The 19,249-nt window shown below is 32.1% G+C and overlaps 2 protein-coding genes across 11 annotated transcripts in view; one reads left to right on the forward strand and one right to left on the reverse strand.

The window, feature by feature from the left end:
* Nucleotides 1-9,239, reverse strand: part of LOC106064649 (unconventional myosin-IXAa-like) — a 95,581-nt gene extending 86,342 nt beyond the window's left edge. For all 10 annotated transcript variants that reach the window (XM_056035309.1, XM_056035283.1, XM_056035297.1 and 7 more), the window contains exon 1: nt 9,086-9,239. The gene's annotated coding sequence lies outside the window, so the exon portion shown is untranslated. The remainder of the gene's footprint in view (nt 1-9,085) is intronic.
* Nucleotides 9,240-9,648: 409 nt separating this feature from the next.
* LOC106058248 (26S proteasome non-ATPase regulatory subunit 4-like) lies at nt 9,649-17,259 on the forward strand. The gene is made up of 11 exons (XM_013215626.2): nt 9,649-9,797; nt 12,015-12,155; nt 12,739-12,850; nt 13,011-13,097; nt 13,241-13,309; nt 14,260-14,321; nt 14,451-14,604; nt 14,716-14,815; nt 14,922-15,086; nt 15,214-15,296; nt 16,933-17,259. Exons 1-11 carry the CDS (start codon nt 9,721-9,723, stop codon nt 17,095-17,097), a joined length of 1,215 nt encoding a protein of 404 aa, XP_013071080.2. The 5' UTR covers nt 9,649-9,720; the 3' UTR covers nt 17,098-17,259.
* The last annotated feature ends 1,990 nt before the right edge of the window (nt 17,260-19,249 follow it).

Raw genomic sequence — 19,249 nt, forward strand, 5'->3', positions numbered from 1 at the left:
TTTGGGATTTGTTTGTTTTTTACAAACCGTATACTCTGTCTGTATAGTAAAAAGTTTGTACACGTAATTTCTCCAACACCCAATCTCGGATTCAGTTGAAATTTTGCACAATTATTTCTTTCGCCTGACAACACAAGAATCAATAATAAAAAAAAAAATTACCAATGAGTTAATTAGCTATTGGTAATGAATTATTTTGTTTGGTATCTTGAACAAGGGAAAAATCGTACTTGACAGTTGTGGTGGTATAAGTTGAATTAGTCCGATTTAGGATTCCTGAGCCCTGAATGAACATTTTTTTTCACGCATTAAAAAAAACAATAATGTAAACATTTACCAAGATACCCCCTTCTTCTCTCCCCCTTTCACAACTGGCCCAGACAAGTGATTGGATCATAGCCCATTGCGAAACAATTGGTAAAAACATTTCTAATCGCACAGATTTATTAAGTCTAGGTCACACAATGACATGACTGATCCCAACTGATACAATGACACTTAATATTAGCTTTGTTGTTGTTTTCTTTTAAAAGTATTTGTATGTTTTTCTTGTTTAACTTTTGATGATAAACTTTTCGGCCAGTTCCATGCTTCAATGAGTGAAAGAAGAAACTGGACATTTCAAGGAACATTGTTCCTTCCCGTAAGCAAAATAAACACTATTGTAAGACGTCACATGGCTAAGTAAAATAAAAATAAAGGACAACTAAAAGAATCCAGAAGTGGCGTTTGGGCGGCATGTGAAAAGGGGGAGCAGGGCTTTTCGTCAACTACTAGACTGGTTGAACAAAGTACTTTTAAGGTATACAAAACACACACAGACATATATATATATAGTAATTGTCAATAGCCATATTTTAGTCATTGACATTTTTGGTAATTGGAAGCCCAAGCGATGTAAGTTTAGTGACCCCAATGAAATTTTTAAAAAAAAAATTAAGCATTTTTAAAAACCATTTCTATCTAAATCAACAAATACCTGAAATTTCCAAAGCGTTCATCTAGCGTAACGTGTGTGTTTTAAACATATCCATGCAGATGTCATTAACATGCTTTGAAGTCTCGAATAAATTGTGAATAATTCAGAGATTGGACGATATCTCGTTCCATAGATATCATAGCCCAGACTGTTCAGGCGTCCTTGCGACTCGGTCGTTCTCTTATTTCACCTGGTGCAACAGTGATCGGAGCTGCCAATGCCATACGAAGGGCAGTGGCAACATTTGCAGCGACAATATTTACACCTCGATCATAAATGAAACGTAAAGCCTAAACGTTTTGACATTTTCATCACAAGGATCTTCTGACATGGATAGTCTACCAAAACAAGTGGGCCGAAACATTCGTGAACAAACCGTGAGTCATAGTAGACACTTAAATAGTAAACATAGAGCCATAGAACTTGCTATGTATGAGATTTGATGAACGTTTCGCATTTTTTTCGCTAATTTTTTTTCTACTCCTGTGCGAGGCCCCTACCAATCGGTGGCCCTACTTTGCCTATGCCTAAAGCCAGCCCTGCAACGAAATGACAGTTTCCCTGCAACAAAATGACAGTTTAATCTTCTAAAGGTATCGCCTCCCACCTGTGAAACAATCACACAATAAGTTCTCAATATCTGATAACTTGATGTACCTTCTTGTGTTTACGTTCCTTTAGTGTCCAGAAATTAAAAAAAAAAATGGTTGATGTAGAACAGTGATTCCCAAAGTGGTCTATATAGACCCACAGGGGTCTACGAAGACTTTAAAGGGGTCTACGAAAGTGAAAAAATAAATTGGGGGTATATGAGATGTCCACGGGGGTCTACGATGAAAGATTTCATTTAAGCAGGTCGTGACTTTAATTTTTACATCCCATTAATGTAATTCTTTCATACACTGGTATATGATTTGCACCTTAGTTAATCCTTTAAATATTTATCCTGATATTCAAACTAAAAATTGTTGCTCCATATTTTTCCTCAGAGTTGACCCACGAAACCTTTCCCATGTTTGGGTATAATTGCAAGTCAGCAGAGTTTGGAATTCAGTTTTCCTTCTGCTAGGTGGGTAGCAAGCCAAGGCGAGCACTTCCTGCTTGAAGTTTACTGGTTTAGGCAACAGTTACTCGACTTCGCCTTCTTCTCCTGTTAATGAAACAGTCCCTCTGACTTAATATTTGAGCCACACATGAAAGATCAAGAAATACACGAGAAACTGCTCTTAGCAAAAAATTTTGCAATGATACTTAAGGCAAATTAATTAATATTAAATGTTTGAAGGGCTACATCATAGATTAACAAATTCCTATATAAATATCCGTTACAACGGATGATAAACCTTAACACAATAAAAAAAAAAACATTTCCAGTGCGTTTGGTGATTCCAGCAATACATATAAATTGTTTAATTTCAATTGATTTAAATTTGAATTTTATCAATGAAAAAGATAGATTTCTATAACTTAACATGTAGCTTTAAATTACTTTTTCACTCTTCAACTCACTACAGTTAGAAATCAGTTGTTTTTTTTTTAATGATTAATTTGCACAAATTTACAAGTTAAGCAGGGGTCTACCGAAAACCAGAAAACATGGCAAGGGACAAAAAAAAAAAAGGTTGGGAACCACTGATGAAGAGCCTACCTATATTATATTTGTAAAATACCACTGACTGCCTTAAACATGTATCAAGTAATCAACATATCTCATTGAATGTCGTACGGATTTAGTACACAGGTTCCTTTTACCTCTTAGGTGCTTGCTAAAGACCGGTTTTGATAGATTCGCAACCTGACCACCGAAATTAGCGAAAAATCAGAAGCTATCTATCAAAGATTTGTATTTTATATTCGCCGCTGTTTCCCCAAAAAGGAAGATTTATATTTTATTTTCGCTATTTTCCCAAAAAGGTCGCTGTCTATAAAGAAAGCATAAATAGAATTAGCACACTAACTCCGTATTTTAAAATCAAATTCTTTTTCCCTAAGTCAACTTATTTTAATATGCTTTACATTTCCGCTTCCTTTTAGACGCCGTTTAAATTTAAAAAAAGAAAAAAAAAAGATTTTTTTTCGAGAGAGAAAGAGAGAGAGAGAGCAAAGAATCAACAAAGAATATATTTTTAGAATATATAGATTTAATAATTGACGGGTTAAACAGTTTGGAGGGGGTCATCAAAATGTGTTCCATTTATTGAAAAAAAAAAAAAAAAAAGCAAATGATGTTCGGGTCATAATAAACCATATAAAGCCTGGGAACAAATCAAGGGCCTAACTAGAGTGTAATGCTAGTATTCTTATATTTTCTGATCAACTCAGGTCAAGCTGTGAACACAAGATAAAAGCCATTCGTGTCTTGAACACTATAAAACAGATCCAACTTCCTAGCAGACACACCGGGGGACTAAAACTAGAAGAGTGACAACCACGGAAGTAAAATTGGCTACCACAAGTGTCCTGTAATTAACATCGTGGTTTGTTTTCTTTTTTTTTTGTTTTGTTTTAATGGTGTAGTTTCCTGGATTTAAAAAAAAAAAAGATGTTCAATGAATCTTATGATATCATCTACATCATATGCTATCAAGATGTTAAGCGATTCCATGAAGTAGACAATGGAGAAGCATCCTAGAGAAGTATGGCAACGGGGAGGAGGATAGGGTACTCATTTTTATGACATGTTCAAAACACGAGTGCATGCTACTTAAGAATGCTCTGGAACAATCTCTTTTTGTGAACAGGTGTGAGGGGGAGGGGGGTCCTAATATGGTTTCCGTGATCCGTTTGGAAGCTAAGGATAAACGACTAAGCTTAAAGTGGATCAAGGTCTAAACGAGTTTCAATAGTTTTGAGATTTCCCCATATTCACAGCACTGACCACTGATGCGTGTACCAACACAAAAACACAATAGTAAGGTATTCTTCCCCTCCACGCTTTCTTTGTACATCTGACCAAGATGTCTTGGATTACGATATAACCAGCGCCGAAAAGCAGGCTTCTCGTAATTTATGAACTCCTTATAATCAGTTGACTAACAATGTGTGAAATCTCAGGGGAAAATGTCTTGTCCAGGAAGACTTAAAGCGTAGTAGTGCTACTAACCTATTTCTTGTGGGCCTACTTACTTAAATGGCGAACATGGAAGTCTTATTAAGAATAAATCCACGCCAAAGCACTAGTACAAGCAAGGACTCCATAACAAGTTAAGCTGGTGATATTGTAGTTTATTATCACACAAGAGAGGGGCTTAAGGGTTATACGATATCACACTGCATCTGGATATGCGCTGCATATCAACTCAAGATGTACAACTGATATGCAAAGAAATACATTATAACTGTGACCAAACGCAAAATCACTACATCAACAGGGGGGGGGGGGGGGAGAGAACGAAGCCCTACACAAGCACTTGTTAGAAGTCCGAGCCAAAGGCAATTACGAGCCGAAGCTAGTGAGTGCTAGTTCTAAGTGGCTATTCCTGTCAGTAAATTGAAAATACTTAGTGCATACACACGCGTCGTGCAAACAAGACAGTCACAGCAAGACCTTTAGGAGACAGGACACGCAGGGCGTCGTTACAGGACCACCGTGGTTACACACTAGCGAGTGTGAGTTGTCTCTCGTCCCAACACACAACCAGCGACACTGCACCACCCGGTGGATGCACTCACAAGAAACAACCAGTATACATCATATACAAAGGGGGCAGTTTTCGCGTGACTTTGAAAGTACAATTTATACATACGATGCAGCGAAATGAAAGGGTGGGTAAAAAAAAAACACAACATCTTGTAGTTGTGTAGATTTATAATGAACCAGCTGAACCCTTGATGCTCATCACACGGATTCCTAAGCTTCAAAGATGACTTATAGCCCACTTACTGCATCGAGGTGTTCTGGGTACACATCATTTGAACAAGTGACGGAGGATTAAACTATTGGTTACTAACAATGTCCAACACCTGTCATGTCATGCATGTATGTTTTCCACAATCTCGAATGGACACAAGCACAAGTTCATGTTTGAAAAATGACCACACCCAAAACTAATATCACCCGGGGCGGACCGCGCCCCACTTAAGCCGAAAAATGGGTTTTGGAAAACGGGGGTGGGGAAGTGTGCGCTTTAACACACCGCTAAATACCTTAGTAGACGCGTTTCTGTGTTCATTATACCCCATTAATATATATATATAAAGAGAGAGACAGACAGACAGACAGACAGATATAGATAGATAGATAGATAGATAGATAGATAGATAGATAGATAGATAGATAGATAGATAGATAGATAGATAGATAGATAGATAGATAGATAGATAGATAGATAGATAGATAGATAGATAGATAGATAGATAGATAGATAGATAGATAGATAGATAGATAGATAGATAGATAGATAGATAGATAGATAGATAGATAGATAGATAGATAGATAGATAGATAGATAGATAGATAGATAGATAGATAGATAGATAGATAGATAGATAGATAGATAGATAGATAGATAGATAGATAGATAGATAGATAGATAGATAGATAGATAGATAGATAGATAGATAGATAGATAGATAGATAGATAGATAGATAGATAGATAGATAGATAGATAGATAGATAGATAGATAGATAGATAGATAGATAGATAGATAGATAGATAGATAGATAGATAGATAGATAGATAGATAGATAATGTCGTTTGTTTGTAATTATTAACGACCAGGACTTCAAACACTCTCCTAAGTGTCGTGAATAAAAAAAAAAGGAAGGAATAGATTCACTAGCTTCCAACATGTCTCCTATGATGTGTAGACCTAGTACACAGCAGCACACATGTTTACAGCAGTAGTGCAGGACGAAGGAAGGTAATGATCCTAGACGTGCCTCTTACAACACGAACACGCTTGACGTGTAGAATTTCAAACACGTTCCAAGTGGAAATAGCCGACAAGTCTCAATCCCCAAAATGTCTTCTCGTTCAATGTTGTTGTTTTTTAGGACAACCCCCCTTCCATCCTTGGTGGGAAAAAAAGACTAAAAAGAGATTTTGTAGCTTTGTGTCCAACTTTTATACGATTTTACATGCACCCCCATCATTGACTTGTGTAATTATTAATTATGCATATATGTGCAGCTTATAGTATTCAGCAGACATATGACCCATTAACTATTGCTATCTAACTTAACTTATTAATCCTTCCAAGAGCATTTAAAATGCACTCACATAACTATTTAACTTTTTAATCTTCTGACCTGAAGCATATGAAAAGTCAGTCATTTCACTGAACATGTAAGAAATTTGGTGGCTGATTGTCAAGTTTGAAACCAATTTTTTAAAACACCCAAAAAAATTATTGAGGAAAACAAACAATTAGAAAAGTTATTCCTCTACACAGAAAACCACCATAGAGCAAATAAAATGCTCAGAATTTTTTTTTTTTTTCAAATTATTTTCTTTAAAAAAATGTGCCAGCATTCAATAATACCTTCTAGATGGTAGACAGCACATAAGGATAGAGAGTTCCAATGCTGGGTGTGTTCTGAAGCAGCCATGTAACATTCAATGAAAAGAAAATACACTTGCCAAGAATATTTTTTTTTATTAAGAAATTCTTTAATTAAAAAAAAAAAAAGAATTTTGTTAAATAAACTATGTACAAAATAATATTGAGTATTCACATGCAATATACTACAATTTACAATCACCAGCTACATTTACAGGATCACAGCATTTGGCCAATGACCAATGGTCTCTAATTTAAACCGAAAGGGAAATTTAATGAATGAAATGTTACAATTTTGTCACATTTGCCCCTATACATCTCATCATACTCTATATATTGTAATTTGTATACTGTTACTGTAAAATAATGTGCTGGTACTGTGATACTCTCACTAGCCATTGGTCAAAGAAATAGAAAACTTACATTACCCTAGCCATCTCTGACATACACTGATACTGGTATCTAGATCTACAAGAAAGGAGCTTTTTACTAGTTAGCAAATAACTGTGAAAATTCACACATATCTTAGAACATGTGTAATTAACATAACTTCTCTTTATTACGCATGCTTTTTTCTGTAGTTCTTTATATATTTTGATCATGGTTTCTCCTGTGCCAGGTAAGCCCAGGATGAGGCAAAATATGTAGGTCTCAGCTGGGGCTGCGCAGCCACAGGAAATACAGCATTCCTCACTAATCTTCGGACTCGAAGACTAGCCTTATTATTATTATATATTTTACATCAATATATCAGATAAGGAGAATATGTATTATAAGCACAAGAAGTGAAAAAGAATATATATGCAGTGTTGTTATTTCTTACATCTTTAGAATCTAGATAAACTTAGTCACAATGTAATTATACTAAGTAAGGATAGTGCTGTAAGTAAAATATTTTACTAATTCAAAAAAAAAAAAAAAAAAAGACCTAATGACAATTTTATAGCAAACACCACATTTATACTCGAAAGCAAAACAATCTCATGAAAAGTTATCAACAAAACTATCTAAGACCAGTAATCAAGTATGCTTGTGAAACCTGTATACAATCAAAAAACAAAAGAAAACTTGCTACAAATACTTGGAAAAGCAAAACCCTAAGAAAAATAAATATTGAGCATGTAACCATGTCTGAGGTTGGCTGAGGCAATGTCTTCAATTCCAAAGCGATCTATATACAGATGGTGTTATGTTTATCTGTTTCTTTGGCCAATGGTTAATGAGCAGGGTGACTTGTGGCCAGCACAACAACCAATTACCTTTACTTTCCTCAACTAAAGTCCCCATTAGAGTTGGGTGGACTAAGGGGCGCCTTAAAAATCCTGAAATTTAAAATCCCAATATTAACTGACATTTGAACCCAGGACCCCAGCTTCAGACGCCAAGCACTTAACCACTCAGCCACAATAGTCAGTTGGGATGTCTATATTTAAAGTTTCTTTAGGCCTTCTGAGCATGTCTTCTACAAGAAGTTTTCTTTGAAAGGTGTGTTCTTCAGCCATCATGAGACCTGTATTATCAGCGCTATACAAGATGGATGGAGGACACATGCTAACCAGGAGACATTTCAATTATATAAAGAAGAAGTTAAAGACCCACTAGGATAAATAGTTAATCTACAATACTACTGCTATAGACTTCTAGATCTAGAAAATTGTCATCAAGATAAAAAACTTAGGCACTATACAAGATGATTGGAAGATACACACTAACCAAGAGACATTTCAATTATATAAATAAGACCCATTGGGATAAATGGTTAGTCTACACTATTACTATTACTACTACTATTGACTTTTAGCTCTAGAAAATTGTCATCAAGATTTTTAAAAATTAGTAACTATTGCCACTATTCAGTAGCAGATCTACATCTGGATAATTCACTACTACTATTGACTATTGTGTATTAGTATCTACTAATATATAGATATTTATCTATAAAGCTTATAAATGCAAATTTAATCAGCTAGTTCTAATAATATATTGTTATATATATATATTATTATATTATAATATAATAATATAATATATAGTTATATATATATATTATTATATTATAATATAATAATATAATATATATATATATATATATATATACATATATTATGTATATATTATATATATATATTGAATGAAATATTATATATATATAGAGAGAGAGAACATAGATTCTAGGTCTAGAAAAAGATTGAGATTCTAGTCTTCTATCTTTCTTATCTAAACAGTAATACTAGACTCTTACTAGAGTCTTGTATTTTTACACTAGGTAACAGTCTAGTAGTACAGTAAGACAGTGACTAAGACTAAGACAAGACATCTAACTATTCTAACTCTAGTCAAGTCAACTAAGAAAAGACTAAGACTAAAGTCAAGAAGTCAAGACAGTATTGAATATTTATTAGTTAATAATGCTATTACTAGTAACTATTCTACAATTCTACTCTAGTAGAATCTATCTAGATCTAGCTACTAAAAGTCTAAGCTAGACTTAGACACTAGCTAGACTAAAGTAAGTTGAAACTTTCAGTGAAAGTTCTAAACTACACTAAGTTGACTAAGTCTACAGTAACTTATCTAAATTGACTAAATTTAGTGTTACTCACCACTGAACAAGATAAGATCTAATTAGATCTAGTCCATATATATTTAGTCATAAAAAAAAATCAGTTAAGAAAATTATCCAAGGAAGAAAGAAATAATTTATCCAATACACAACGGTTTAGTAAGGTCGCAAATAACACCACTATAGTATAAGGAAGAAGGAAATAATGTCAATGATATCGCAGTGAATGTCAATCCTAAAGCTGATTTGGCTATTTAATTTTAGGATGAGCTACACTAGCATAACCCAAAAAAAATTAAATGGACATAAATTTTGCAATTTTTCTGTTACTTATGGTTAAATTAATAAATAATACAGTACATTTAATTTTCTTTCAATAAATATAAGTTGATAAATCTAACAATAATTTCAGATAGATGAATGAATCATAAATTAGTTTCAAAGTATTTTGGAAAATTCCTTATATACTGGACTTAACTGGACATACGTTCAACATTGACATCACAAAATCGTGGATCTAAATTTAGTTAAATATGCACAATGCACTAAGAAATTTAAAAAATAAATATCTGATAAGGTTTCTTGCTAGAAAATAAATCTATGTAAACTATGCATATATCTCGACACCTAGAAATCTAGATCTTGACAAGGGTGTAGCTATGATGTTTTTAACGTATGCATTGCACGTTACAACTTTTCTCCGTGACTATCTTAAGAGAATCCAAAATGGTGCTGGAAAGTACAATAATATGGTTAGAACACTTTAAAACCTTATTTTTTAATTATTTATATTGAACATACAAACTTGAACGTTTAAACCACACACTATAGATATTACAACCATTCAATCTTTGCTTGAAATATATGTTTTAAACATTAAGTTATCTATATTTCAGTCTAATCTAGTTCAGATTTGTTGCTCTCTCTTTCAAGTTCAGTCAGTCACTGACACAGCAAATCTGAGCAAATTCAAGTAGACTAGAGTAGATCTAATAATCTAATGTTTGAATTATTTCAATGTTTTATAATTTTTTATCTATTAATACTATTATGCTTCTTTAGTTGACTACTTTTTAATCTTCTGTCTTGAAGTGTCTCTAACTAAGCAATAGTAAGTAAGGTAGTTGCACCAAAAAATTTAAATTGATCCTAGCCGTCCTAGGTTCCTAGCCCTAGCCTATACTTATATAATATATAATATAGTATATACTAATATTACTATAGTTATAGTATACCAACAAATGTGTAAATATAGTAATACTAATAAATAGAATGAAAGAGGTTGAAATATGCTTTCCAACAACACCAAATTTATTGGTTCAAAAATTATTGTGATTTTAAGTTTGTCCGAAGCGTCCAGACATCCTATGCCGCCTATGGACTTTATAGTAACTTTATAGAGAAATTTTTAAAAAGTGAAACAAATTTTTTTTCATTGTGAGTATTTCAGAAACTATTCAACTATTGTGAATACATATACAAAAGTATGTATCTAATTGTACAGTTTCAAAGGAGGAATTTTAATTTTTAAGTGGCAAATTAAAATATAATTAGTAAATTATGAAAAACTAAAAATTTTAAAATTTTTTCTAATTTTGTCTATAAAAAGAAAAATGCTCCCGGTTGTCAAGTTCTCAACACAATAAGCTTTTAAATTGATCTAGATCTATCTAGCTATAGAGCAATAGTGTAGATTAGAAAAAGAATCTTCAGATTTAAAATTTAGATCTATTTAAGTATATTTCTTTGAAAGAATATTTTAGATATACCTAGATTTACAGATTTTAGCTACTTGTGTCTCGACATCGACTGTCCAAAAGAACTGCCAAGCTTACATATATATCTTTATTATATTTTATGTTAATAATCAATGATATGTATACAAAGAAGTAATTTATTCAATTTTACATGTTTTAGTGTACACTAATTTTTACTTATTATGTAAAAAACAGGTATTATTGACAAAAGGTCATCCCGACCTTAGTGAAATTTTAGTACATGAAAAAAAGTGTAATAAGTTTCAAAGGGTCGTTGACTCATTTAATCATAATAAATTTGGTATCATTGGAAAGCTGAATGAATTTTCTAAGTGTAGTATAAGATTAGTGACTTTACTAATGGTACGTCTATAAACTATAATTACTACTATAGTAGTATAGTATAATTAACTATAATACTATAATAATTATAAGAATAAGATCTGGATCTAAGTCTAATATATACTATTGTCTAAGTATAAGTCTTGAGTCCTTGACTCTTATCAAATGAGAATATTCATGATATTTGATTGTTAAGCTGCACTCTATTAAAGTATTATTTATTGAATCTTGCATCTGACGATCTTATCTGTTCAAAGTTATTAGAAAGTATTAGAAATAACTTAGCCAAAAAAAATAGCATTTTAGTAAATTTTATTTTTGTTTAATTTATTAATTCTTGTTGAATTCCATGATAATGTTTCATTTATTCATAGCATCTCTATTTATGCAATCTAGTATATCTAGTAAATAACTTAAAGGTATTTTGACTTTATTTTGTGTCTAGTAACTGATTTACCAAGAATAAGGAAGTGTGTGGGGGGGGGGGGGGGGGTATTGTTATTATTTTTTATTGCTCCAAAGCTGCTAAAACTAAAAATACTTCTTGTCCTCTTTTCTTTCCTTTTTTTTTCTTTCGTTCTAAGTTTTTTAAGTAGTGTTACATCAATAAAGGAAATCCAGATTACTATTGAAAATAATATCTGACCTGCAGAAATCGGGTCATGCCGCCATAAAAAGTTTGAGATAAATGTATTTTTTAGAAATCTGTTTAGTGAACAACCAGACATTAGTGTGTGTAATACCTTTCTTCATGATCTATTTCTTTCAAATTATTAATTGTACTTAATTTTGTGAATATAGGTGATAGTTAAAAGTATGTATAATTGTCATTTGCTTTATTGTGCACTAAAACTCTTTTTTTTTTTACAGCGTTGATAACAGCGATTATATGCGCAATGGTGACTTTGTTCCCACTCGCATGCAAGCTCAACAGGATGCAGTCAACCTTGTTTGTATGTCCAAAACACGATCTAATCCAGAAAATAATGTTGGGCTTTTAAAAATGGCTCAGTAAGTATAATGGCAGAAATATTTAATTTGAGTATTTCTTTTCACTTAATTAGAGAATCTTTAGTACTCCCAATAAATAAGTTATTGGTAAAAAAAATAAATTTAAAATTAATTATTAAAACTAAACTTTATGAGCATAACTAAACTTATTCCTATTAAACTGTTTCATTATAAAGTGTTCTAAGAGGAAAAAATTTTCTTGGTGGTCCATACAACGCGCATAGTTTTATTTTGTTCCAAACGTATAATTGCCTTATATAGTATTTCATGTGTGATGTTTGAGTGAACCTGGCCTGAACATATATTTCCTTTGCTATGGTTGTGATTTTTTGTTAATGCACAAATTGTAAGACTTATTTCCTCATTGATAATAAAGATATTATTATTATTATTATATATGCATTGTGCATATTGTTATTTTTAATGGCTGATGTCTTTCATTACCCTCTAATAGATTAATCTGATGTCATCTTACTTTCTGTAGTTCACAATGTAACATAAATTTAGATTTTTTTAGATGTGGTTTCTTACCATAAAAGTAGTTTCTGTATGCATTTAAATAGTATACTCTTTTTATGAATAGGGCTGAAGTATTAGTCACTTTAACTTCGGATGTTGGTAGAATTCTTGCCAAACTACATCAAGTTCAGCCTTGCGGAGAAATTAATTTTTTAACTGCTGTCAGGGTGGCTCATGTAAGCTATTGTTTCTTAATAAAATGTTCAAGTCTAGTGACGTTACTAGAGTCTAGAATTTTTTAATTTATACTGTATAGATTTTTTTTTTAAATGTCAATTATTTTTGATTGAGAAATATTTTACTAATTTATATATATATATATATATATATTTGTAGCTGGCATTAAAACACAGACAAGGTCGTAACCATAAACTTAGAATAGTTGTTTTTGTTGGAAGCCCCATTCAACTGGACGAAAAAGAGGTATTCCTTACATTTATCTACATGCTTTTCTATTTTTAAATTTAAAACTTCAGGTGTTCATTGTACATTGTTGTTTGTATATTTTCTTGAAAAATCACAATTCACTGATAAAAGTTTTTTATTATTATTATTATTTCTTTTAGTTAGTGAAAGTAGCAAAAAGACTCAAAAAGGAGAAAGTCAATGTTGATGTAGTAAACTTTGGTGAAGAGGTAAACTAGTCAAATGTTTAGCATATACTTCCCACTGGATTGTCTTTGTAATATAGAACCTAACATTATACAATGTTATTTTTATTCTCTCCAAATATTTTTTGATTTTAAGAGTTTGAGCTTCTATCAATTTATAGTGCCAATTTTTTTAAATTTTTGTTTCTTTGCTTGTTGTTTGTTTTTGTTGGGTTTTTTTATAGTTTTTTTTTTTAGATTTTCATTAGAATAAATTTATTCCTTAATTGCTTTGGACTGAGTGACTTTTTATAAGTGATTTTCATTGTATTTATCTGAAACGTTCAAGAATCACCACACAATATATTTTAAGAGGTAACCTGAAGGCTTGATTATTTATATTTTTTTTGTTCTTTATTTTTCCTATTGCAATAATGAATCTTTAATTTTTTGCTTTGTCAGCATTGAAGAGGAGGTGCGTTGATGAGAGTTAAAGTGCTTAGTTTCCGAAACGAGGATCCTGGATTTGTACCCTGGTGAAGACTGGGATTTTTTAGGGCGCATCCAGTCCACCCAGTTCTAATGTGTGCCTGGCATTAGTTGGGGAAAAGTAAAGGTGGTTGGTCATTGTGCTGGCCACATGACACCCTTGTTAACAGTGGGCCACAGAAACAGATGACCTTTACATCATCTGCACTTGGTCTTAAAGGGGAACAAAATACTACCATTTACATTACTTCCATGTTGTTTTTCTCTGGAATTAAAAAAAAAAGGCTACTTAGTGATACTATAGCAGCATCATACACTTAGGAAAAAAATGGCTTATGCTGCACCAGTATCTTATAAAAGAAATGCTTAATAAAATCACTAGTTTTTGTTGCAACCATGTAATTTTATATATTCTTAAGTGAAGCATATTTTTTTTCTAAAGTCAATATTTAATTTTGAGATGTTTGTTATCATTCTTTTTGCTAATTCTTTTATTTTTGTTTCAGAGTATAAATACAGATAAATTAACAGCATTTGTGAATGCTATCAATGGTAAAGATGGCACCAGGTACATTTCAATAATTGCTTTATTTCTAGTTAGGATAAAACATTTCTGTTAAGACTTAGTGCTCATGCTTTATTGAATGCTTAGATAAATATGATCCTTTTTTTTTTTTGTTTTTTTGTTGGTTTGAAGCTCTCACTTGGTGACCGTACCACCTGGACCAATGTTGTCTGATGCGCTTTTATCTTCCCCTGTAATAGTCGGAGAGGATGGTACAGGTGCTAACATGACAGGTGCTGGATTCGAATTTGGTGTTGATCCTAATGAAGATCCTGAGTTGGCATTGGTAAATATTAAACAATTTTGTAAAAAAAAAGATGTAAAATTATTGTGGGCAATAAAATTATAAAAATTAATGTATACTTTTTATTTTCTTTAAAACTAATATTTCAATTAGGCTTTAAGAGTGTCAATGGAAGAGCAAAGAGCTCGTCAAGAACGAGAACTTAGAGAAAATACAGGAACAACTGTTGGAGAATCTGGAGCTTTATCCGCTGGTATGTTTTTTATTTGTTTTTTTTTATTATTATTTATGGTTCAAACTTTAAATTAGACAACTAACACTGCTTCTGTAAATATTGTTGTCTTTGCTATTTTCTCTAGCCTCTGTGGATGAGGAAATGCTAGAGAGAGCACTAGGAGCTTCCTTAAACCCGGATGAATCCTTGCCACAATCTACCAACCCAACACCTCAAGCTGTGGATTTTGCCTCAATGTCTGAAGAAGAGCAAGTAGCTTATGCTGTGAGACTTTCAATGGAAAATACAGGTCATTTGAACAAACAAAAATAGATGTGTATCCTAACTTAACATTGTATTATGTTAATATATAATGCTTAAGCTTATACTTTTCATCTCTTGTTATTATAATTTGTTTGTACTGATTTACTTTAAAGGTGGAACAAGTAACTTAAAGGAGACGTCTCCTGCTCCTATGGAAACCGATATTGCTGGGGAATCTGTATTATCTGATAAAAAGGTTAACTGTTATCTAGATCTAGTATTGTTAAATGTGTCATGGATATATATTTAAAGTTTCCATCCAAAATGACAGAGAAAATCTAATCTTTTGTATAAATTCACAATTTTAAAGATATGTGTAAACATTTTCAATATCTTCTTCTATAATACTAATTTTTACTGTCTTGCTATTCCTAATAACTACAGTACTGAGTCTATTCAGCTCACATGGCTTTAGCTTTCAGTCTCATTGCTGCCACACTTAGTGGAAATGTTAATCTCTCAAAGGGGATAAATGGATCAGATTTTGGCTTCCCATTTGAAAACATTAACTCTTGTAGTAAATGTCTTTTTATAAATCTTCTTCTCTATGTTTTGAATAAGATGAAAAGATGGTGAAGCCTAGGATTTTTTTACAGAATTTTAGAATGTCTTATCACTTCAATCCTTTTTATCCTCTACATGAATTCACCATTTTCAGAGTCTGTTGGGGCACTAGACATTATCTGACAACCTTCTGTCTCTGTTTCTCACTGTCTTTAGCCATGATTTCAGTCTTTTTTATTGTCTTGAATGACTTTACCTAGCTCAAATTTCCTTGGGGAAAAGTCAAAGCTATTGACACCCTGATTAACAATTACTGGAAATCATTGATTACCACATGTCCATTAGATCTCTAAGGAAACTTTAACTTTTTTAAAATTTATAATAAAGAATACTTTTGTTATAATAATAATAAAAAGAAATATTTGTCTTTTGCTTGCCCAAATTCAGTTTTAAAATACAATAGCGCAAGACCCTTTTTACAATACCTCTTTTCAAGTCATAACCTGAATGCTGATTTCAAAAACAGCTCTAATGATTTTCTAGAAATTTAACAGTTGATGTATATTGCTGAGAAAAGAATTACTAGCTCGTTGGTCTCATTGGAAAAACTCTAGTTTGAGCGTGATAATTTTTCAAAATAAAAAATAAATAGATGTAAATTTGGCTTCAGTACTAGATTAGATCTAGAGCCAACATCAGTTTGAAAAGGACTATCACATTCTTGAAAGAACTAACGCATTCTGGAAAAAATGTCCGAATGAAAGGCATTATTGATTCAAGAGTTTAATAAATTAATGTTCAGAAAATTTTTGCACATCACATCATCTTCTAAGTTTAGATTTAAAGACCTAGATCTATATCATTGGAATTAGAAAAGGAAAAAAATAAGTCGTTCATTAAATTCAAAGTTGCGCATTAAATTCAAAGTTGCTTTAAGTTTATTGATAGATTATCTAAGCTTTGCTTATATTTTACATCAAGAAGTAGATCTACATCCAAACTATATTTTACGAATTCATTGTGTAATAAGTTACCAATAAATAATTGGTTTCTTATACAATCCCGCTTTTAAGCTCTATAATGGAGGTATTGTCTTTAAAAAAAAAAATTTTTTAATGTTTTTCTTGCTTTTATTTGAAACAAACTATGAATTGGATACAATAGGTGGTAGTTGAATAAACAAATCTTTATTTCAAACTGTAGTAACTATTAACATTAGGGGTAATAAAATAAATTTGTCAAATGTTACATCTCAGTATGATCATGATTTTGCTTCCTGTTTTTCTTTAACCAATTTTGTTTACATATTTGTATTATTTTTTTTACAGGAAGATGAAGAAGATTACTCTGAGGTAATGAATGATCCAGATTTTTTACAAAATGTTTTCCAAAACTTACCGGGTGTGGATCCCAATAGTGAAGTCATACAAAGTGCAATGAGTAACCTTCTTAAAGATACCAAAAAAGATGACAAAAAAGAGGATAAAAAGTGATTTATTGGCTAGTAGTGACTGGTACAGTCAGTTATTTCACTCACTGCAAGAATACCAGAAACATGGAATTCCAGAAATATGGAATACCAGCTTCTAGGTCTGAACTAGAATCTGTTTTCTTTTTTTATTTAAATTTGAAATTAAAAAATATTCAAACAAAAATGTTTTTATTTTTATTTTTCATGATTGGCATAAAGTCCTTTGATGTGTATACCATCCTAAAATTATTATTAATTTTTTTGTATACCTGAGATATTATAAACTGTATACTTTTTGTATTGATTTTTTTAATCTAATTAAAATAAACTAATTGAAATTTAAAACATTAATAAAAGCTTATAAACTAGAAGGATCTCAAATTGTTCATACTGAATAAAATTGAAAAAGCAAAATTTAACTGGAAAGAGTGATGATCAAGAAAGTTATTTATAACAGGAACAGATTAACAGTCGAATTAATAGAACCACAACTTTAACAATTTTTTTTGTTTTCAAAAGAAAGATTTACACACAAAAAAATGTTATTATCTTTATCTCATTGTAAAGTATATTTGATAAGAAAATTTTTATCTCTGAAATTATGCAACAACTACATTGATTGTGTGTTAGCGCACATAGACACGAAAACAGTTTTTAATTTGATAATAGATTTACGAAATTCATAATTAATTACTTCAACAAAGGCCAATGTTTATTGTCAAATGTCATAATATTAAAGAATAAATTAATGTTATTTGAATACAATTTGTCCACAAAAACTTAAGAACATTTTTTTTAAACGTTGTAACTACTAATTTTACTGCCTGTATATCACATATTTGATATCATTCCAATAGCTGTTAGTGGACAAGAACTATTCCAGACCTGTTTTCAAACAAGTAAATGCTTGTTCAAAAACATTTGTTTGAAGAAGGACTGAACAAAATTATAGTTTCAACTGGCGGACTGAGGATGTTGCTGAAAATTCTTTCAAATTATTTAACCATGGTATCCATCCAAATGATTATGATGCTTGTACTTGGCAACCAGAATGGTCTTGTTTCAACATGTCTGATGTCCCTTTCAAAATGAATTTAATAATGTGGACCTATGTTTCTGATCATTACCTTGGTTTATCTCCCTCACCCCCTTTTTTTTTTTATTTAACAAATAAGGAAGGGTGATAAATGATATATATATTCGTCATAGCTAATGTATTTGTGATGATAGCCTCCCATTTTGAGAGAAATAAAAAAGGAATAAGCTAAATTTGTACGTGGGATTCAAGCGTAGGTAGTAAGTATGCTATTGTTATGTCTGTTTTTATTGCAGACATTTGGACTAGATACATAAAATGTCTAGTTCTGCATAAGATTCACGTTGTCGCCACAGCGGGGCTTCATGCAAAACAGTGGCGCATATCTTGAAAACATTTGTGTCTGGGGATAAAAGTTACTGCAGTGTCACTAGACCAGCATTATAGCTATGGGGCACTACGCCCGCCTGCTGTGTTACTAGACCAGCAGTATAGCTATGGGGCACTACGCCCGACTGCTGTGTCACTAGACCATCATTACAGCTAATGGACACTACGCCCGACTGCAAGTTTCTTGCCAAGGTAGCCTACAAATAAAGGTGAAAATCTTCCTTTCTTGAAGTCAATCGGAGTTCATCTCAGGTCAATATGCAGATTTTTAGCACGAAGATCGATGAAGCGTTGGGGGGGGGGGGGGGGAGATTGGATTACAAGACAGCTTTTCGTTCCTGGCAGATGAATACGTCATAAGTGACCTATTGGAAGAGTCTGCTAATAGTTAACAATAAAAGAATTTCAAGATCTAGGTGTTCTTTGGAGTTAAGAAAACTTCCCTTAGCCCTATGTGGATATCAGAAACGAAGAACAACACATTATCAATAGTAGGCCTATCAAAATGACATTCCTATCTTCCTCCATACCAAATGTATTTTACAAGCATGATTGTATGCGACCAATCGCTTCCAATGCGCTAGCCATGAGGTCTTTCGTAATTGCCTTAGGAGTTGTCTAAGACTCATGGAAATTTAGTCCCACGGAAGTTCGCCTCAATCTGCCTGTATGAACAAACTTCTGTCTGGGAAAGATCCAAGCAAATGTGAAAAAAAAAATTATCTCTCTTTTATCGATGGCTGGCATC

Source organism: Biomphalaria glabrata, chromosome 1, assembly GCF_947242115.1.
Source record: "Biomphalaria glabrata chromosome 1, xgBioGlab47.1, whole genome shotgun sequence".
NCBI classification, from domain to species: domain Eukaryota; kingdom Metazoa; phylum Mollusca; class Gastropoda; family Planorbidae; genus Biomphalaria; species Biomphalaria glabrata.